A 22693-nucleotide genomic window follows, 5' to 3' on the forward strand; every position below is an offset into this window, starting at 1 on the left:
GCTCTTCCCCTCTGTCTCTCTTTCCCTCCCCCTGTTCCTGAGTTCAGATCTTGTTCATCTTGTTTCCTAATCTAATTCACACAACTGCAGCCTCCTTCTCCTGAAGGGGCTCTTTTTACTAGGTGTTCTTTGGTCATAGGACTATATGTCGTCATTGTTTTTCTTGTTTAAATACTGTGCTAAAATATTATAGTATTTAACACTTTTAGTCTGTATGGTCAACTACACAAGGTAAGGGTTTTAAGATATCCATACTGCAGGACTGTGGTTTCCCACTCACACAGATCCAAGCTCAGCCACATTACTGGCATGTTTAGGAGAGCTGTGTGCAAATAAACATGCCTGCATATCAGGCACCAATACATTAGAAGTGAGGAGGCTAGGATTATCATTTGCTAGTCTTTGACCAAGAACACACATCTTTTGATGTGCTTCCCTCACTAGGACTTGCTCACTATAATCAGTCTCTACTTGGATTGGTTATAAGAAATAGGCTGGCTTTTAGCAATGGTAGTGCCATATTGAACAGGTTTTTGGGTGACCTACCTTCTGGGTGACATGCCAAACCCTTTAGTTGAAAGTTCAGAGTCTCACTTGTGAACGTGCTTCATTCCTATGGTTCCAAGTAGGTGGCTAGCCAACCATTGCCAGTCAAGAATCTGCTAAGATGCTGTATTGACTGGCAGCCACAATTTTATTGTGGCTCAGAGAAAGCCTTTTTAGTTTTAACGCACAGATTAGTTACATGACTACCATCACCAGCTCAAGAAATTTGCATTCTGGGGTGCATCTCGGTCTGTGTGGCTTCTCAAAATCCACCATCCAGGGTTTAAATTTGAAACAATGCTAACAAGGTCTTGAACCCGAACTCTCTTTCTCTTGGTTTTGACAAAGACTAGATCTGAGCATCTTCAAAAGGAGATACGTAACTTATCTGATAAAACATTTAGTAGTCTAGCATAAATGTTTATTTCTAATATGTAGAAAAACTGTGTATATTTGAAATTATTTTAATTGACAGCTTTTATTTCATTTATTACTTTCTATTTCTGTAATGCTCTACATTAAAATAATCCCAAGTACAGATATTTAATATAACAATAATACATCTATTTAAAAAGTTTTAACACCTATATAAAGCAGCTTTTATATAACACAAAGCAGCAGCAGTAAAAAGTGTACTCAACTTATGAAGTACTTTGTTTTTGTTTTTAGAAGTTTTACTTCAGATCCTGTGTATTATTCAACAGGACCATTTCTCTTACTGTAATGACTACAGAATGAAAGATAGTGACTTGCCAAGGCCATATGATGAGTCCATGGTAGAGCTGAGACGTGAAGCAAGAAGAGAGAAAAATGATCCCTAGATCAATATGGTACTAAAAGGTTCCACAGGGATCCCCTCAAAGTGATTATACATAAAATTGTTACACACATAGCATCACCAGAACCAGACAGAATTAAGTGAGGGAAAGTACTGTGATATATGCCATACTACAATATAATGAAAGAAAGCTCTATTATATTAACCATACTATAGCATAATTGTATAGCATATTGCACTTATAAGTGCAGTACTGAAATGCTCTGTGAAAAACTATGTCATCATATATTCTTTAAATATACAAATTTCATCAGATACATTGTAATGTTATCTAGCCACCACTCTCTATATTCTGTGAAGCAACCGAGTACAGTACAGTCTTTCTACAAGGAAATATATCAGGGTATGAAACTTCCAAAAGGATCTTCGTGGTGTGCACACACAAGATCATTTATTTATTTGTCTATCATATAAATAATTAGATAGCTAATTTATTTATGCTAGCTAATTGCAGTAATCCATTTAATCACCTGTAATTCTTATAGGATAGGTGAAGTATGAGAATATTTTCCCACCCTCTCAATCCATGTTTATAGGTTAAATGAGGCATCTGAATAAGTGTCCAATTACAGGGGGAAAGAATAGCAAGATCATCCTTATTATGTTGGTCCAATGTGCTCTAGACTTACCCCAACCCCTTTTCTGACTTTGATAGATTGTCTTTCAACAGAAGATTCAGGTAACTGACTCAAGATGGCAGTTCCTCCCTCTGCTTCAGAATCCAAGCTGGTAGCCGAGGCCTCTGAACCTGACTCAGTGGAAGGACCGTGTGCCTCTACTGAAGCGGAAGGGCTGACACTGAGACGGGTCCCTATGCTGTGCGGATTCATTAGGAAGGTTTCCCATTACAAGGGACAACCCCCCACCATCATGTATTAGTGCCTGGGAACTGGGTGCCTGAAACAGTGGAAGTATCCCAGAGTGTCTTGCTTAGTGTCTCCCCCTCCCGCCCCCACCCACCTAGAGCAATGGAATGTCACCTCAGGAACTCTTTACTTTATGAATACACCACTGAGACACCTTAAAGGCCAAGTTGAAGACAGATCATCCTGGAGAGAATCTATCTATCTATTTATTTATTTGATTTTTATACCGCCCTTCCGAAATGGCTCAGGGCGGTTTACAATTAAAACAGAAATCATTAAAAACAATTAAAACGAAGATACAAATATAAATACCAGTTTAAAACATCTTAAAAAACAATTAAACTATCAAACAATTAAAACCCTGAAAACCAGGTTAACATTAAAACAATTAAAACTAATTTAAAACCCTGAAAGGCCAGGCCAAACAGATGGGTTTTAAGGGCTCTCTTGAAGGTCAATAAGGAATCAAGCTTACGGATTTCTGCTAGGAGTGCATTCCACAGTCCAGGAGCAGCTACAGAGAAGGCCCGCCTCTGAGTTGCCACCAAACAAACCGGTGACAACTGGAGACGGACCTCCCCAGATGACCTTAACGTGCGGTGGGGATCATGTAAAAGAAGGCGACCACATCTATGTGGTCGCTAAGAGAAGACACTGACTTGATGGCATTTAATCAAAGTCCCACACAAATACAAACATAGAGGGGACCTTGTGTCAGTTGTCAATGGAACATAGGAACACAGGAAGCTGCCATATATTGAGTAAGACCATAGGTCCATCTAGTTCAGTATTGTCGACACAGACTGGCAGCAGCTTCTCCAAGGTTGCAGGCAGGAATCTCTCTCAGCCCTATCTTGGAGATGCCAGGGAGGGAACTTGAAACCTTCTGCTCTTCCCAGAGCGGCTCCATCCCCTGAGGGGAATATCTTACAGTGCTCACACTTCCAGTCTCCCATACATATGCAACCAGGGCAGACCCTGCTTAGCTAAGGGGACAAGTCATGCTTGCTACCACAAGACCAGCTCTCCTCTCCTGTTTTATTAAATATGATAAATAATAATAAATATTAATGATGTATTGAGTGTATTAATGATGCACGCACATTTAAATGGCTCTTTCTGTTGGTTAATACTAGATAGATCATTGTGGAGGATCAGGAGCCCAGTTTCCATTTGTTTTGTTAACAAAAACAGTGACTTTTGATAGTCATAGAATAACTCACAACCGACACAGAGTATATTTATTTTGTAAATACTCTGAAATCCAAGTACAAAAGTGATTTTAAGAAACAGCCCTGAGAGAAAGCATTGTGAGGTAAAAGCTCTGTATCTTTCACTTCAGACAATAACCAAGGGGAGTACAGACTGAGGGAAAGGGGTCAAAGAAAGCTTGTTTAAGCAGGAAGAGTTTAAAGGGAGATAAAAGAACAGAAGAAACTGAAGAAAATAAGAGCTTCACAGACAAACTACTTTTCTCAGAGAGGGGGAGCTGCCTGAGAATAATGGGGTGTCCCTCCCAGTTTTGGCACATGCCATCTTGCACTAGGCCTCTAAAGCAAACATAGGTGGATTTCCTTCTCTGACCAGTAATGGTGCAACTATTTACCTCTGAGCTCTTTCTGTAGGGCTACTGAGAAAAGATTTCATTCCCTGCATGATAAAATGAACTTAGTTTACTGGGGCATTAAAGACCTCAGAATTTCAGAAGCTAAAACTAAAATATATGCAGCTGTAAGAAAATCCATGAATCCCTAAGTGTATCAAACAAAGTGTTTGATTAAACAAAATTAAAGTAATTATAGTTCCTGCTCCTGGATTTTATAATCTGGTGCAGCTGTATCTTCAAAGCCAAAAACTTTGGCTTTGATTTCCAGAATCATCTGCCAAAGCAAGATCATGAAGTCAAGTTCAAAGTATAAACTAGCGGCACTAGAAACTTAAGCTGTCATGAAAAATATTGAATAGATTTTATAATACAGTATTTGCACAATCCATCACCCTCCAAAACATATATTTTATTGTCTTTCCCTGGCTTTGATGTTTAACATTTTATTCCAGATGTGTGCATGGCAGTTTACAGATAGCAATAAAGTAATGCATGGGTGCACAACTTTGGCCCTCCAGTCTTTTCTGGATCACAGGTAGACCCTGTTATCTGCAGGGATTCCGTTCTCAGCTACAACGGATAACGAGACATTGAGGCCATGGGAAGTAGGGGGTGGTTCCTGGAGGTGGGGGAAAAACCTTTCAAAAGCCGGAAATAAACAGTATACCATACTGCCATGCTGTGCAGGTCGTGAGCTGTCCAGCAATGAAGCCACCACCCCCAGGCAAAAGCCCAAATTCTGCCATTTCCCCCCACACACACACACAAAATCTTGGGGGAAATTTTGTTTTCAAGGAAGAACCACAAAATGGCTCAGCTCAGCAAAATGGTGCCCAGAAATGACCTCAGGGTCATTTCCGGCCACCTAGGAACCATGGATGCATGCTTTTTAACCCTTTTTGAAACCTCATATATTGAGGTTTCATCCTGACCATGGATACGTGAAAGCGCTGTTGTCAGGCTCACGTATGACAAGTTCCACCTGTACAACTTCAATTATCCCCAGCCACAGTGGTCAATAATAAGGAATTATGGGAACTGTAGGAGGGCCAAAGTAATGCATCTCTAGTATAAAGAGATATGTCTGCTCTTGATATTGATATTGGAGGAAACTGATTATCTTGACACATTTCAAACCGGCTATCGGGAGGGCTATGGGGTAGAGACTGCCTTGGTCGGCCTGATGGATCTCCAATTGGGAATGGACAGAGGAAGTGTGACTCAGTTGGTCCTTTTGGACCTCTTGGTGGCTTTCGATACTATCGACCATAGAATCCTTCTGGAGCGTCTGAGGGGGTTGGGAGTGGGAGGCACCGCTTCGCGGTGGTTCCACTCCTACCCCTCAGGCAGGTTCAAGATGGTGTCCCTTGAAGACTGCTGGTCTTCAAAATCTGAACTTTTGTATGGTGTGCCTCAGGTCTCCATATTGTCTCCAACATCTACATGAAACCGCTGGGAGAGATCATGAGGAGATTTGGTGCAGGGTGCTATCAGTATGCTGATGTCACCCAAATCTATTTCTCCATGTCAGCATCATTGGGAGAGGGCATAACCTCCCTAAATGCCTGCTTGGAGGCAGTAATGGGCTGGATGAGGGATAAACTGAGACTGAATCCAGATAAGAGGAAGGTATTCATTGTGCGGGGTCGGAACTCGAGAGACGATTTTGATCTGCCTGTTCTGGATGGGGTTACACTTCCCCAGAAGGAACAGGTACACAGTCTAAGGGTGTTTCTGGATCCAAGTCTCTCCCTGGTCTCCCAGGTTGAGGCAGTGGCCAGAAGTACCTTCTATCAGCTTCGGCTGATACGCCAGCGGTGTTTGTTTCTTGAGGTGAACGACCTGAAAACAGTGGTACATCTGCTGGTAACCTCCAGACTGGATTACTGCTATGTACTTTATGTGGGGCTGCCCTTGTATGTAGTCTGGAAACTACAGTTGGTCCAGAATGCGGCAGCCAGGTTGGTCTCTGGGACATCTCAGAGAGACCATATAACTCCAGTATTGAAGGAGCTACACTGGCTGCTGATATGTTTCCAGGCAAAATACAAGGTGTTGGTTATAACCTATAAAGCCCTAAATGGCTTGAGCCCTGAATATTTAAGGGAATGTCTTCTTCATCATGAACCACACCACCCACTGAGATCAGCTGGAGAGGTTCATCTGCATTTGCCACCGGCTCATCGAGTGGCCACTCAAGGACGGGCCTTCTCCACTGCTGCCCTGAGGCTTTGGAATGTGCTTCCTAGTGAAATAAGAGCCTCCACATCTCTGACAGCTTTTTAAAAGTCTTTAAAGATGCATCTGGTCACCCAGGCTTTTAATTAATATTGTTTTAATGATTTTAATGCTATTTTAGAGTGTTCTTTTGAAGATTCTAAATTGTTGTAGTGTTTTGGGCTTTTTGTTTTTGTTTTAACTAGTGTTTTACTTTCTGTTTTTGTTTTGTTGTGGACCGCCCAGAGACGTGGGTTTTGGATAGAAATAGAAATAAGTCACTTTAGTTTACTTACCAGTTTTTCAGAATGATCGCAGGCCTGCTAAATAAGTCAACCTTTACTCAAACAAGTTGGATACCTTGTCTGTGCAAAAATATTCAAATCAACCTATGGAACAAATCGCCATAGGACATTGCAATGGTAACATAATTGAGTTTATAACAAATATTGAATAAGCCTGGAATATAATATGGAGTTTCCACTGAACAACCTATAGTCAAAAGAACAACCTTAATAAGGTTGAGAAAAATCTATTTTTTAAAGAAGCCCAAGAAATTGGATTTTTAAAAAAACATAGTTTTTAACTATGTTTTTAACTAAGAACCTGGGTAAAAGATGTCATGAATATTAATCATAATTTCTAATGATATTCTATAAACATGTTAGTATATGGGGATGAAAGATAACAGAGACTTTATCAGTCCTATTCTGCATGTGGTATACCTGGAGAGAGAGAGAGAGAGAGAGAGAGAGAGTTAACTTAACACACAGTTAAGCCCTTGCTCTCCCCCCACCCACAAGTGCAAAGGCAAAGGAAGTCAATGAATGAATAGAAGATTTGGGAGGTGGGTGCAAGTCAGAGGCGCCTGGATATAAAATGCACAGGATATGGAGGGAAGGGGAATAGAAAGTTAAACCAAAAGTGAACAGAACATATTCATGTAGTCCTGAGGAAACTTTCTGAGTATATCCTCCATTGTTGAAGGGAAACACCTATCATGGCAGCAGGCCATAAAAGAGAACCTATCTGGGAATATTTTGATTAAGTTCCTGTATCTGTGGGTATGAAAGGCATAAGTGCAAAATCCAAACCATGTGGCAACAAAATGAAAGGCCTGGTTGCCTGAATGAAACAGCATTAAGCGAAGTGTGTACCTATTATAGCAGGTACCTACCTTCTAAAAATGAAATCTACATCTATCTCTAAACACGTATTAAGGTTAACTTAGACAACCAATGTACTTTTATAGAAAATGATGATTAAATATAATCTTCCTGAGTAGTACAATCATCCCTCACCATTCATGGTTTTGAGTATCCACAACTGGGAAATTGTGATCCGTTTCGCCAGCCGCAACCCGAGTATCCTCTGTTTGGAGATCTTTTTGTGATTGGAGTTTTTCCATTATTGGGGGGGGGGCGTTTAGAGGTTCAATCCATTCATTCCTATTGCTGACCCTGCCAACTACTCATGATTTAAAGTGACTTTTAGCTATTTGGGGGGGTTCAAAAGTAAATGTTAGCGGTTTGGGGGGGGTTCAAAAAATGTCCAGAGGTTCAATCTGCTCATTCCTCTTGCTGACTCTTGGTGATTTTAGGGGACTTTTGGAAATTTGAGGGGGTTTTTTTATATTTTTCTTTGATTTTTAAGCTGTTTTCATGATCGCAGTTCCCCTAACCCCATTTCCCATTGTTTTCAATTGCTCAGTAACAGCAAATTTGCCAATTGCAGGGCTTTCCTGGAATGGAATCCTCACAATTGGCAAGGGAAAAACTGTAATTTAAATTGTTATTTAAATCTTTAAAATTGAGTCCTCCTGTGAAGCGATTTAAATTGTGATTTAAATCAAATCAACCCTGCTCAATCGTCACAGAACTCCCACTCCTACCCTTCACCCCCAGCCATAAAGCCTAGCTATGCAACATTATTTGCTCACACAAATCCCTTGTTATCCTTGCCTTTTCTCTCCTTTATCTTCTCACTGGCAAATCAGTTCCCTAGGGCAGGAACTTGAAATCTTTCCTTTTTCTTTCTTTGCAGTAAAGTGCCATGTGTATTAATGGTTATGTATAAATAATCTAAAAAGAGATAATACAATTCTAACTACCATTTGCTAAGGATTAACTCAAAGGATAGCTATCACTGCCACTCCCTGCTTGTGAACGTGCAAGACACATGCTTGGACAATGATAAGAAGAATCTGACCTAGAGCATGGCAATTATAACATTGAAGGGAGAACAGTGATAGGTTCTATTTCTACCTTACACTGACAGTTTCCTGAAATGCATATGAACAACAGATGGCAGTGACCATCAGTGGGATTCAATACTAACCACTGAGAACAACAACACTTTAGGTTTGTAAGTACCAAAATTCTTGACAAACGACTAACAAATGTCCTATGTACAAAGTTAAAGGACAGATACAAACTAGGAATTGTTTTACATATCTTTCTTTAATGGGGTGGCAGTAAATGTTGCCAATGATCTACAGAAGCTCATGCGTGTGCATAGATCACCTATGGGCACCATCAGGGTTTTTTAAAAAAAATGTGCAAACAGACACAAAACATGTAGTTTCAAAAGAAGAGCAGCTCTAAAAGAACATTTGTGCATCTAAAAAAAATTCATGTCATGAAAAAGCTGTAATATGTTAGAAGATGCAAAAAGTGATTGATAACAATGAGAAACGTAAAGCAGACTAGGCTTCTCTAGAACCCAGCATGTCGTAGAGCAAGGTTCCATCAGCCTAAACAAGTACACACACCCCTCACATAAGATCCCTCAACAATGGAGCATCATTCTGCTTAAAAGGTCTGGATGCAGTTTCATATGTACAGAGGGAAAGCGGAGGCTGTCCCTCATAGTGGAAACTCTTTTGTGCCTCAAAAGGCACTGCTCAAAAGCACTCTTTAGTATTTGGCAGGTGGAGACTTTAAGAGGGAGACACTAATACGGTAACAAAAATATCCCAATCAAGTGTGCAGCATTTTCTATTCTCCCTTCCCTCCAAAAAAACAGTACAAGTTACCATGTTTTCAGGTAGAAATCTATAAAGGCAACCTGTTTGAGTATATTATATCGAGTACAGCACTATTACCATCGTACTGCCCAATTCTCACTGCCCATCACAGTTTGTTTTTTAATCAAAGCAAGTCGCCAGTAGTTCAAGTGTCAAAGGGGATTTGGCAGAGGTGACGAGCAGAGAAGAATGGCCTTATGCTTATACTTGCTTCCTTCTTTCCATGTACAACATGAACCTTCCCCCATCACTGAGCATTCTTGGTAATTTCCCATAACCACCATGCATATTAGTGATATTAGTGAGATGGAAAACTCAAAGTGATGGCGTGAACTCACTCAGTGAGTTGGATGGAACAATGCAGCCAGGATATGGGGAACATCTTAGAGAGGAACAGCATCTTCATGGTAAATGAAACATGAGCTGCTGTGGGAAATTACCACAGCTCAATGTGCTCCACATTAATCCCTTTCTCCTGTGCCAATTAGTCCAGAGTACAATTTACTTTCTCGGTCATTAACTAAATGAAATTCACTAGCACACACTGAAATACAAAGTAAAATTTTACCACTTTACAACTCTGATTGCATGTGTGAAACAGTGGTAAAATGCAATAGGCTATTGCTTTGGATTCCTTTGCAGTTTTGTTCTATTGCTACTGTTTTTACATGCAAATCAAATTGGAGAAGAGATGCTTTATTTAGAAAAGTTACATGTATACTACTTGTACTTGCTTTGCAGGGTATTTTACTAAAAATCATTATAAATATAATAGAATGTTAATGGCACGCTTGTATTCCCCAATACAAGTTCACAACTAGATAGCTACAGGGTATTAAATCTCAATATAAAGTTCTCTGTGGAAGAATGTCTGTGGAAGAATGTCTAAATCTCAATATAAAGTTCTCTGTGGAAGAATGTACCTTTTACAAAGGTACAGACCTTTGTAAAAGGATTTAATACAAAATGGAAGATCTCACAGTAATTTTAAAAAATCTCAAAAATAAAGTCATCCCTTTGTGGCCCATTCATACTAGTTTTCAGAGTTGATTAAGTGAAGAATTAAGTACATTGTGTGTTTTGTTTTGCTTTATATATAAAATTGAATGTCTGTCAGTTCCCTATACATTCCCATACCCCTTGAGCTATTCGGACCAAACTTTGCAAAGTGACTTCCTAGGACCTTCCTATGGAGTAACACTGAGTACCTGGGAACCCTGACAACCACCTTTCACAGCAGAGCTACACAACTCAAATGCCCTGGTGGGCCAGAACCATCCACAATTTGCTGTGCAGGGGCTGAGGTCAAATTTTTAGCACATTATTACATTAAAATTAAAAATATTATTAATTACTTGTGGATCTATTCCCACTGTCAATGGACCATAGTTTTAACCAAGGATAGTGGCCAGAGAATAGGTCCCATCCCTGCTCAATCAGTGGGGTCCCTGGAGTGCATGCCAGCCCCAAACAAATGCCAAGTCCTCTCCTCTCCCTAAGTTGTTGTTGCTTTCAGGCTGCAATGCTAGGCATGCTTACATGGGAGTAAGCCTCACTGGGCACACCATGGAGCATATTTCTAAGAAAGCATGCATAGGATGGCACTATGAGGCAGTTTCCAGCTCCTGTATTGCTGCAGGATACCTGGGGACCAGTAAAATAGGCCCTGTGAGCCGAACCTGGCCCCTGGGCCTTATGTTGTGCAGGCCTGTTTCACAGACAGACAGAAATACAAGTATATCCACAAAACAGATATGCATGCAACAACAGAGAAACTCGCATCATAAGCCCGAGCAACACCATATACTTAAAGGGAGGGGGGGAGAGAGAGCGCATCCTTAAAGTCACGTAAACTTCAAAAATCACTTAAAAATCAGCCTTTTGCCCAATTCCTTTCAAATAATTCTGATAGCTTCCTGGCCCCCCTTGGGCACTACCACCAACCACACTCCACTCTAGGACACCCCTTCCCCCCACCCTGATGTGAAGCTATACATTTGCTGCAATCCTAATTATTCCCTACGAGGAATTCAAAAATACTTTTAAAATTCACCAGTAATCAGAGGAGTGTCCCATTGCCTTGGGGTTTTGTGGGTGGTAGGCACCCCTGTCTGTCTACCACCCACCCTGCTTTTGTGCCCCTAGGTGCTCCACAATAGGGGATATGGGCTGGTTCTGGTCCCACTATACTCTATGAGAAAAATTAAAAATATTTCAAGTATTCATAAAAAATCGTAGGACTGTCAGATTGCTTCAGGGTTTGCATGGTTGTTGGCACCCATGGGTACTCCACAATAGGGAATAATGGGCTGGTTAAAGTCCCATTATACCCTATGAGAAAAAAAGAAAAATAAATTTCAAAAAATTTTGGATGTCCAAACCAGTCCAAACTGGTTCAAACCAGTTCGAATTCAAACTGAACCAGGGGGAGGTTTGAGCAAAACAAAAATCGAACCATCCCCTCCTGGTTCGAACCTGGTTCGAATTCGAACCGAACTGGGCAAACCAGTTTTGTGCACATCCCTATCTCAGTTTTCAACTGTATGGGTGCAAACAACTAGGAAGGAAGTGTGTGTAAGCAAGGTAGGAGGAAAACCTGGGTAGCTTTTTGTCATTCCTTGTTTCCATACAATCACTTCTCTATCCTCCTTCTAGTTGTTTGCACCTACACAATCAAAAATGGGGAGCACACACAGATCCCAAACCTGAGTAAAAGACAGATTCTTATGGATGCTTATTCAGAGCACCTGCAGTTGAGATGCAAGTACTAGCAGACTCAGGGAAAACTGCAGATATGTCGATTTCACAAAAATCTAAAGAAAAACCCTTTTGGTCAAAACCCCCAAAACTGCCATAGGGTAATTCAATGGAGCAGAATGTTTGCTGACTCAGAGGACAGTTAACAGACAACAAGACATGTGGAACTAATGGAACTTGGTAATAGGAAGTGGGGGAGAAAGAGGGCTTGAACAAAATGAGTGGGAGATTTCTCAGCTTGAAGAATATTCCCTTAAGACAGCTGCAATCCCTTCCAATTCTGAGGGGGAAAGGTGCCTAAAACTTGACCGTGTTCAGTCAACACATGCATACTAGACATATACTGTAACATTTTGTTGTGGGTCCATAGCTGTCATGTTGAAGTCCAATTGAAATTAATGGGACTTAGATTAATAAATTGGGACTTATACACCACTTTTGTGCAAAGTTCTCAAAGCAGTTTGCCAAGCAAGGTGAATGAGAATATGGTTTCCTGTCCCAGAGAATCTTAACACACAAGGGAGAGAACTTGTGTGGGACCTTGGCTGGGAAGGCCACTATACTGGGTTCACTATGGACAGCTGGCATTCTACTGCTAACTATATTGCTAAGTCAGTCATAGCTATCTTGTCTCATTGATTTCCATGGTGCTTAGTCAAGTCATGACTAACTTTCTCTGGATACCATTTTTTTTGCTAGTTAATAAAAATACTATAGATATTTTCTGGTTTTTAACTCCATTTATTTGCAACGCAAGAAGTGCTGCAATGTGGATAGGATTCAATACAATTCAGATGGTGCTACTCAAACATTTGCTATCATAGTTAACATAGTTCATGCAATATACAAGGAGTAACTTCAGCCATTAGGGATTGTGTTTATCTCCGAGACCAGCAATTCTCATAACCGAGATAGAAAGATGATAATGGCAGTTTTAAAAATATACATAATCCAAGAGTACCACTTTTTATAAAGCTACACTGCTATTTAAAGAACCAGAACATTTGGAACTTGACTAGGGAATTTAAGAGCGATAAATATGGTATGTCTGGACTTACAGAGCTAGGGCTGGAATGCCGTCTGATTTTAGGCGATTCCTTCCCAGTAGATGAAGTCTTGAAGTTAATGCAGGCATTGTTCTCTGAATGCACTCTCTTCACTTGATTATTTGGCTTCTCGAATGGATCAAAAGTGCTCTGTGTCCTCTGAACCCTGACTTTTTTATCCTCTGGAATTGTGTCCAAGGGCTTGATCACAGAATCCATTCCTTGGCAGTTCCGTGTAGACATCTTTGTGACACATATCTAAAGGAAAAAAAAGGAGGGGGGGAGCCTGTTATATGAACTGATAAAGTATTCTTGCTCAGGACCAAATTAGACATTACAAGGGGAACATACAATTTCTAACCACATTTTCATTACTAATGCATTTATAGGGGACCACAAATCAGCTCCTTCAAATCTGTCTCTTTTTTAAAAACAAAGTTGTTATGTCCTCAGCCAGGGTCCAAAACTGGAAGTAAGCCTCATTAGGGAAAATAGTTTTGAGGGAAGGAAGTATTAGCAAATACAAAAGAGATTAAAAGCACCAGCTCTCATCTGCAGATCACCCCCTGGCCATTCTCCCCTCTGTGTGACATCAGCAATTGTGGGATTGGAGCATGTTTGCTAAAATTATGTCTCATTTGATGGTTTGGTGTTCCATTAATTTCAAGTGTTTTATTTTCATATGAAACACACACATTTCACATATTTCCAAGAGATATTTAAATACCATAAGTTCAAGTACAATAAGTTTTGAAATTTAACCCACCTTTGTGAAAAGGGTACATATTACTTTAAAGCACATGAAAAGCAGCAAGATAACAGACTTAAGTGAAAAAAGTACAGCCTTAGAAGTCTCAATGCAAGCCTTCTCTATGTAAACTTTAGCAGCAGAGTGTTTGTAACAATGTCACATCATTGAGTCCTACTACCCAGTCACCGATATCAGTCGCAAAGTATTGATTTCCATTTGTTTAAAATTGGATGAGGCCAAATTAAATAAGTGATGCAATTTACAGACACACTATTGTAGCATGCATCATACAGCTGTGTTGCACAACAGTACACTGTATAATTGTTAAGAAAATCAAATGGGTAAATCCATATCCTAGCAGCACTGGAGCCCACCACTCAATTGCTTGCTAAATCATGCCAATTCACAGTCTTCACTTTCCAGAAATCAGAGCAATCTTGCCTAGATCCACACAACTATGCAATTCATCCACCAACTTAGCCTTTACAATGTCTGCAAAATCATGACCACCACTAGAAATACAGCTGAAGGGTGATCCAACCGTTCAAGACCACAGAGGTTTTTTCCTTGGGACAATTCATGCCAACACAATGCCTTCTGTCATAAATAATTCCGCCAATAAAAATACGTTCTAAAAGAAACTCATCCCTTACAGTTCCCATTCTGATTCTGTCACTTGAAATCCAAGTTAACTCAATTGTTTTAAGAAAGAAACAAGCTTCATTCAAAAATAGCAGACAATATAGAGCGCAGCCTGGTGGTGTTCTCAAGACCCCAAAGAGCACTAAACAGCATTTGAAGGGGGCTGAAAGTTTAGCAATTATTCCAAAAGCAGCAGTCACTTTGTGTTGCAGGGCAGACACTCTAGAATGTGCAAGTCTGCATTCAGTTCAATATCCTATGGATAATCATTGCCAGGTAACTTTTCACACAGGTGACCAGATCTTCAAAAGCCAGTACATTTAAACCTTCAAAAGCCAGTTACATTTCCCCTGCTAACTGAGCAAAGAGCTACCTTTTAAAAGTGGTGATTCTCTTTATTGAGCAGGGGGAGAGCAACTGGCCTTATCCATCCCCACATCAGCATCTCTTCAGTGGCTGTTGCTGCTGTCGATCTTATGTTTCTTTTTTAGATTGTGAACCCTTCAGGGACAAGGAGACATTTTATTTATTATGTAAACCACTTGGGGAACTTTTGTTGAAAAGCGGTATATAAATATTCACCGTATTCATAACCAGAGGCCACCTTGAGTAAAAACCAGAGAGGTACATTTATGCATTGTGACAAATCAGCTACCCACTACAGTTTAAATGCATTCACATAGTGTGGCTCCCATCTAGCACCTAAATCTGTGATAGCCAAAAGAGAAAGCTTATATAGATTTATAACAGACTTAAATGTCTCAAAAAGCAGCAAGAATGTGTGTTTCCTTCCCTTTGGAAGAAGGACTTCCTCCATGGGGAAAAGGAACTTTTCAGGTTTAGTAAGTTACCACATTTAAAATATACTCCTGGTAAAAAGAATAAATACTAGACATAAAATATTTGGTCTAAGCCTAAAAATAAAACATTTTTTGCACCATAGCATTGGATGCAATAAAAAAAGATTTATACAACCTAAATTCAATTTGATCTTTCCATCTCATCTCCCATACTCTGCACTAAAGCCACAAATACAACATAAAATAAGTCCCCCACCTGTTCCATGGTAGCTACACCACCATTGCATAAAATTTTGGAACAAAAATAATTAACTGGAGGACAGATTGGGTCATGCCTGCTTATCTCTGCAAAACCTCATTTTAGGATTTCTAATCTACTCTAGTTTAAGAATGTGTGTTGCAATTAGTATACAGTACTGCAAATAATAAGCCAATGGCCAGCTGCTCAAGGGAGAACTGATCTCAATGCAGAAAGGCATGTATGTGCACAAGGCTGCTGCAAGGTGCAACATTCTTTGCCTCCAACAGCTGTGCAACGAGGGCCCCAACCTAGAGATTGCCTGTACAAAAGCATGCTGGATGCCTCTTGCTGTTTTCCCTATTAGGCTGCTGAGGAAGTACTATAGATGTCTATTTGATTGGAACGACGTCTGAAATGACTGAAAAATATTACTAGATCTACAGACTGAGGCACAAACCACTAAGTATCTGAATATTGTCTATCACTGGGTGGGGAGCGGGATCTATTAATGGCCACAAAACTTATATGCATACATCAAAAGTAGACTGATTATTTGAGATGCAGAATTTTCTAAATTTTGAAACAAAGTATTCAAGGAGTTACAGACTACTCTTGCACTTTTCGTGATGTTATCCTGCCCATTCTCAAGGGGCCGAAGAGTTTTGTTCTCTTTTGCAAACCGTTCACGAGAGCTGTTGAAAAGTGGAGTCAATGAGATGCATACAGTATCTTAGCCTACTGTCCAAAAAGGGTCGCCAATATTTTGAAAACATTGGCAATAAGAAGCTGTAATTGGCACCTTTCTTTAAAGATGCAACTGGTGGCATAACTATTAAAAGAAGCACAGCCAAACGACTGGTTGTTACCTGGGCAACAGAGATATGTTCACCTATATTGCATATAGATGTGGACAGCAAAAGTAATTTTACTGAGCCATGAAGTTTACTGAGACTCACTCAGGCCCCTAAAAGAACATTGAGTGGAATAGATTATCTCCATCTCTGCCTGAGATATAAATGGATATGAAAGGCCAAGAGATGAGGGTACCAAGTAAGCAGTATCTTTTGAGAACATCTTTCCTTCCCTCCAGAAGCAGAGCCACCATTGGGTGAACTGCTTCAAAGAACCCAGGCCACCACCAATCAGGGGCCATGAGAGCAGCCCCAGACACGCCCCCCCACATCAGACACAGGGGCGTTACTTCAGTCCCAAATGGGGCTGCATGGACCCATTTGGAGCCGGAATTGGCCCGCGCTGCATTGGGCAGTGCGGCCAGAGTGACTCTCCCTGCCTTAAAGGCAGAGAGAGCCACTCCTGGTCCCGCTGCCAATGCAACGGGGCCGATTGATCTCCCTCCCAAATGGGGCCACTCAGCCTCGTTTAGGAGAGAGATTGGCCCGCACTGCATTGGCAGTGCGGCCAGAGTGGAGAATCACTCCAATCCACATTGCCCAATGCATTGTGGGCTGATCTCCCTTCCAAATGGGACCACATGGCCCCATTTGGGAGGGAGACCACATCCCCCACATCTGACGTCTGATGTGACATCAGGGTGTGGCTAGCCGGGCACCTGTGTCTGTCAGACGCGGGGGGGCAGGGGGCAGCGGCCACACACGGGCCACCGCCAGCCTCCTTACGCTCCTGCTTCCCTCTTCTCATATTACTTATCTTTGCATTGCTTTCTTTTAGTCTCTGGCATCTTCAACTGTCTTCCACTCTCTGGATCACTGGAGCTCCTAGAAGTAGCTACAAAATGTGCTTTGCAAAGAATGCATCAACATTTGTCAGTTTACCTCTCCACTGTTCATATATCTGTATATTATTTGCATATTTTCCTATTTGCTTTCACTATTAGTTTATTTTTACGTATCCGTCTTTCTATCAGTGTAGTTTATTGAGCCTTAAAATAAACTGGTCCACTTGTATTAAAGATATTTCCGAATCATGTGCTAATTTGAGTATGCTCTGTACTGATTTTGGCATTTACTTGCTGGAGTAGAAAATAACCTAACTATATTTATTTAACATATTTCTATAACACCCAAAACTTGCATCTCTGGGTGGTGTACAATTAAAATCATTTCACCAAAATTAAAATAATTTAAAACCCAACACTAAAAGTATTAAAACTATAAATCTAATTTAAAATCTGGGTGAATAAATATGTCTTCAGTGTCTTTTAAAAAGTTGCCAGAGATAGGGAGGCCCTTATTTCAACAGGGAGTGCATTCCAAAACCCAGGGGCAGCAACCGAGAAGGCCCGTCCCCAAGTAGCCACCAGATGAGCTGGTGGCAACCACAGACAAATATATTGGTATGTTTGTAGTATAAAAGTCGGAGCAGCGGGGAGGAATCACAAGATAGATAGATATATATATGTATCACTGAACTAGATTGTGTGTGCATGTGTGCAGACATATGTACGTATATATTGTTTTGTCTCCTCGTTATCATGTAACAACAAGATAACAGCAAGGTTATCTTGGTAACTGGATCTTTTGCAGGTTGTGCAGTGACCTTTGGTTTTAAGCAAATAAGTGACTGACTGGCCTATCACATGGTTTAGCTTCATTACCAGCTGATGTCACCTCACCTGAAATGTTACTTGTGCTAGTTCACAGATTTGACTTCCAGCAGTTTGGGCTCACAGCATAATGAAGTGGCAGAATCCCAAGGCAGCAAACTTGACTGTACCACTTCAAACTACCAAGGGTGAGGAACACACTCCCCCATGCTTAAAAAAACCCAAGCATACATCGGTCTAAAAAGAAAGCCTATCAGGGAGATGGTCTACCCTAGACTTCCCTCTGCCCTATTAATGTTCTACTTATAGATTTAAAAACAAACATACATGTGGATGAAAATGTGATCACAAGTAGTACAGTCCATTCTACTGCCTCTTTCTACTGTATGTGAATACCACATCTCAGCATTGATCTATCGAGCAATATAAATACATATATGACTCAGTCCTCAAAATGGCAGATCTAGGACTTGCAGATGGTCTTTCATGCAGTTACTGAACAAACCTAAACAAAAATGGAACTACATCTGTTGCTTTCAGACCATTCACTGTTTTAGTCTCAGGGATCATTCCTGGTAATCTGAATCAGCTCCTCATATTTCCAGTGTGCATTTTGACAAGCTATTACATTTTGGGCAGAAATAATCAGCTCCACTGAAACTACAATTATCTGTAGTGGACATGTAAAGCTTCCCCAAACAGGGAAAATAGCAGCTGGTGAGATATTTTCCATTGAGAAAAGTACAAGACAAAAAAGGAAGAAAGAAAAACTGACACCATCCTCCTGCCACTCACCCAGCACTGCAACCCTAATCCTCCTTCACAACTGCCTTTTACAACTTTTGAAGTAACTGAAGATCCATTCAAATACTCTGTTACTTCGCTCACATTGGATACAAGGTGGGCTCTATCTGGTGATAGTTTACCCCTTAGCATAGTTTCTTTGTACATAGGACAGAGGAACAATTTTTGAGCCATGGGCTGCTTTACAGCTTGGACAAACACTGAACTGTATGTCTTAACAAATGTTCTTGCCTCTATTATTATTCTGCAAACACACCTACTACAAACTGCTGTGCAGAAAAGCCCCCTGAATTTTTATTGTTTCGCAACCTGCTCAATTATGGGGAAAGTAGTATACAAATATTCTAACTTAACAGCCATCATAGATCATACTTGCAACATGTGCATGTCTGTACATAAATATAATGCTCCCTTATGATCATCTACAGCTTTGTTTATTTCAAACACACACATCCTAGAACAGAAGTCAACATAGGCAAAGTGAAATACATGACTACTATACTTCTTATTCTGCAATTTAACGTAGATCCAATTTGCCAATCTGAAACAAGGCCAATACTACATGCTATCAGAAAAGGTGCCAGGGGTGGAGGGAGAGAATATGGGGATATCAGATAAAAAATATTGGGATATCCAAGATATACAGAGATGGCTGAGGGCGTCTTGAGAATCCTGAATGTAAGAAAGGAAGAGCGCTAGTTCAATGTAATATTGTGGTTCTCGCATCTCAGCTTGGACAATTTAAACCCAGGCCTCCACTACTGTAAAGGTGTATATCTAATAAGTTACTAATACTCTTTGCTTCAGTGTGCTACCAGCAGTAGGGAAAGTTAGAGGATTTATAGTTGTAGGGTTGTGACCTAGTTCTTAAAGCTGACATCACAATGTCCACTTTTTTCTCTTTCCCACTGCAGGAGAAGCTGTCGGCAACACATACTACTCTTTCACTCGTAGCAGCATGGTGAACCCAAACATATCCTATCAATTAACTCAGTTGTTTCACAGTTCACAGAGTCAAGTCCAACTACAGAATACCCTTTCTGACACACACTATGAATTAACAGTATATATTTGTTATTCTCCCAACAAGATTATATACGCTTACATTAATATATTGGGAATCAACAAGTTCTTACAAATGTATCCCAACCCTGTAAAACAAAGGATCCAAAGATATTGTGTGACACATCGTCAATGGTGGCACTAGCTACAACCATGATCACAAATATCTGTTAAAAACCAGGTTTGGGGTATGGAAACAACAATTGCTAAACTAGGCCTGTAACACAAAATATACAGTATCCAGTTGAAAAACTCTGCACTAAGAAAGTAAATCTCCATCTCACAGAATATTTACCATGAACAAATAAGCAAAAATGCAAAATATATTCCCATTACTAGGGGGTGTTCTGTTCTTCCTGTGGGATACTCAATAGATAACCAAAACCACATTTGAATACCAGCATACCACCACGACTATTAATATTTAATGTCTACAGAATATTAAGCCTAGGTAAACAGGCTTAGGTTGGTGTTTATTATTATTATTATTATTTCTTGTTTACACAGTCAGACAGGTGTTATTGACTGGTTTGTTTTATCCAGACATCAAGTCCTTCCCAAGGACCTGGGATGCCAGAATTTTATTGTCAATGGTTATAGATATCGTCGCAAAATATAGGCTGTTCCCAGTAAAGCTGCTTTTTGTAATTGGCTGATGGTGATTTCTGTGGCCCCTATGGTGTTGAGGTGCTCTTCAAGGTCTTTTGGAACTGCACCCAGGGCACCAATTACCACTGGGATTATTTTGGTCTTCTTCTGCCACAGCCTTTCAATTTCAATTTGTAGATCTTTGTATTTGGTGATTTTTTCTATTTCTTTTTCTTCTATTCTGCTATCCCCTGGTATTGCTATGTCGATTATTTTGACTTGTTTTTCTTTCTTCTCAACTACAGTTATATCTGGTGTACTGTGTGGCAGATGTTTGTCTGTTTGTAGTCGGAAGTCCCATAATATTTTTTACATCTTCATTTTCTTCAACTTTTTCAATTTTATGGTCCCACCAATTCTTGGCTACAGGTAGCTTGTTTTTTTTTTGCAGATGTTCCAGTGTATCAACCCTGCTACCTTGTCATGCCTTTGTTTGTAGTCAGTCTGTGCGATCTTCTTACAACAACTGATCAGGTGGCCCACTGTTTCATCTGCTTCTTTACAAAGGCGGCACTTGCTGTTTGTTGTGGATTTTTCGACTTTGGCTCTTATTGCATTTGTTCTTAGTGCCTGTTCTTGTGCAGCCAGTATTAAACCCTCTGTTTCTTTCTTCAAGTTGCCATTCTTAAGCCATTGCCAGGTCTTGGTGATGTCTGATTTTCCACTTATATTGTGTAAATATTGACCATGCAGGGGCTTATTTCTCCATTTTTCTGCTCGGTTCTTGACTTGATCTTTCTTGTAGGCCTGCTTTGTTTCATTGGTGTTGAATAGTTTCACGTTCTTGACCATTTGAAGTGCATCTTCTTCACTGTCCCTTATATATTCTTCAAGGCCTCTTTTCTCCTCCTCTACTGTTTGATGGACTTGCAGCATTTCTCTTCCACCTGAGCTGCGAGGGAAGTAGAGCCTATCTACATCACTGCGGGGGTGCAGAGCATGATTGATGGTCATGATTTTCCTGGTCTTACGATCTAGCGTCTCTAGCTCTGCCTGGGTCCAGTCTATTATTCCTGCAGTGTATCTGATAACAGGTATAGCCCAGGTGTTTATGGCTTGTATGATGTTCCCACCATTGAGTTTGGACTTGAGGATTTTTCTAACTCTCCTGATGTATTCACTTCCAATTTTTCTTTTAACTTCAGTGTGTGCGATGTTCTCAGCCTGGAGAATGCCCAAGTATTTGTAAGGTTCTTTCTCTTCCAGGTTCTTGATGTTGCTTCCATTGGGCAGTTCTATTCCTTCTGTTTTTGTTATTTTCCCTCTGTTCATTATTAATGCAGCACACTTGTCTAGTCCAAACTCCATTGCTATATCGCTACTGAATATACGGACAGTGTTTAGCAGTGATTCGATTTCTGACTGGGACTTTCCATACAACTTCAGATCGTCCTTGTACAGCAGATGGTTGATTTTACTGGATGTTTTAGATGTTTGGTATCCGAGGCTTGTTTTGTTTAGTATTTGTGAAAGTGGGGTCATGGCGATTACAAACAACAGAGGGGATAGTGAGTCCCCTTGGAAAATGCCTCTTCTAATGCTAACCTGTCCAAGTGTCTCACCATTGATTGTTAACTGTGTACTCCACATGCTCATTGCTTTTTTTATAAATATCTGAATGGTTTTGCTGACACCAGTTGTTTCTAAAAAATTTAGTATCCATGTGTGAGGCAATGAGTCGAAGGCTTTCTTGTACTCAATCCATGCAACACTTAGATTTGTTTTTCTTCTCTTGCAATTTTCTAAAATCATTTTGTCAATCAGCAGCTGGTCTTTTGTGCCTCTGGTGTTCGGGCAATTTCCTTTCTGTTCAACTGGAAGTTGTTTGTTAGTTAATAAGTGTTGCATCACTTCATCTGCTATTATTCCAGTTAATAATTTGAACATGGTTGGCAGGCAGGTTATCGGTCTATAATTACTTGGAACTGCACCTTTTGCTGGGTCTTTCATTATGAGATGAGTTTTCCCAGTTGTTAGCCATTGTTCAATATCACCTCCTTGCAAAATGTGATTGAACTGTTTTGATAGTTGTTTATGAAGGCTTGTTAGGTGTTTAAGCCAAAAGCCATGCAGTTGGTCGTCGCCTGGTGCAGTCCAATTTTTAATTTTCTTTGCTCTTTCACTTACTAATTCTGGTGTTATTATTAGATGTTGCATTTGTTGGTTACATTTTTCAACCTCTTTCACCCAGCCTTCTTTTTTATTATAATCTATTGGATTGTCCCATAATTTCCCCCAGAATTGCACTGTTTCTTCTTTATTTGGTGTTTCTACATTTCTTGCAGTTTCTCCTTCTATGCTTTTGTAGAAACTTCTCTGA

The 22693-nt window shown here is 40.3% G+C and overlaps 1 protein-coding gene across 7 annotated transcripts in view; it reads right to left on the bottom strand.

Moving 5' to 3' along the window:
• Positions 1-22693, bottom strand: part of CDK14 (cyclin dependent kinase 14) — a 417778-nt gene that overhangs the window by 285291 nt on the left and 109794 nt on the right. For 6 of the 7 annotated variants that reach the window (XR_008309633.1, XM_053260459.1, XM_053260458.1 and 3 more), the window contains one exon: positions 12914-13159. Coding sequence is in view for 6 of the 7 variants with exons in the window: in XM_053260456.1 (XP_053116431.1) it covers positions 12914-13159 (246 nt within the window). In the remaining variant the exon portion in view is untranslated. Of the gene's footprint in view, positions 1-2013; positions 2323-12913; positions 13160-22693 lie in introns of those variants that run through there. The other variant, XM_053260461.1, reaches the window with a different exon arrangement.

The sequence above is a fragment of the Hemicordylus capensis genome, chromosome 6 (genome assembly GCF_027244095.1).
Source record: "Hemicordylus capensis ecotype Gifberg chromosome 6, rHemCap1.1.pri, whole genome shotgun sequence".
Lineage (NCBI taxonomy): Eukaryota > Metazoa > Chordata > Lepidosauria > Squamata > Cordylidae > Hemicordylus > Hemicordylus capensis.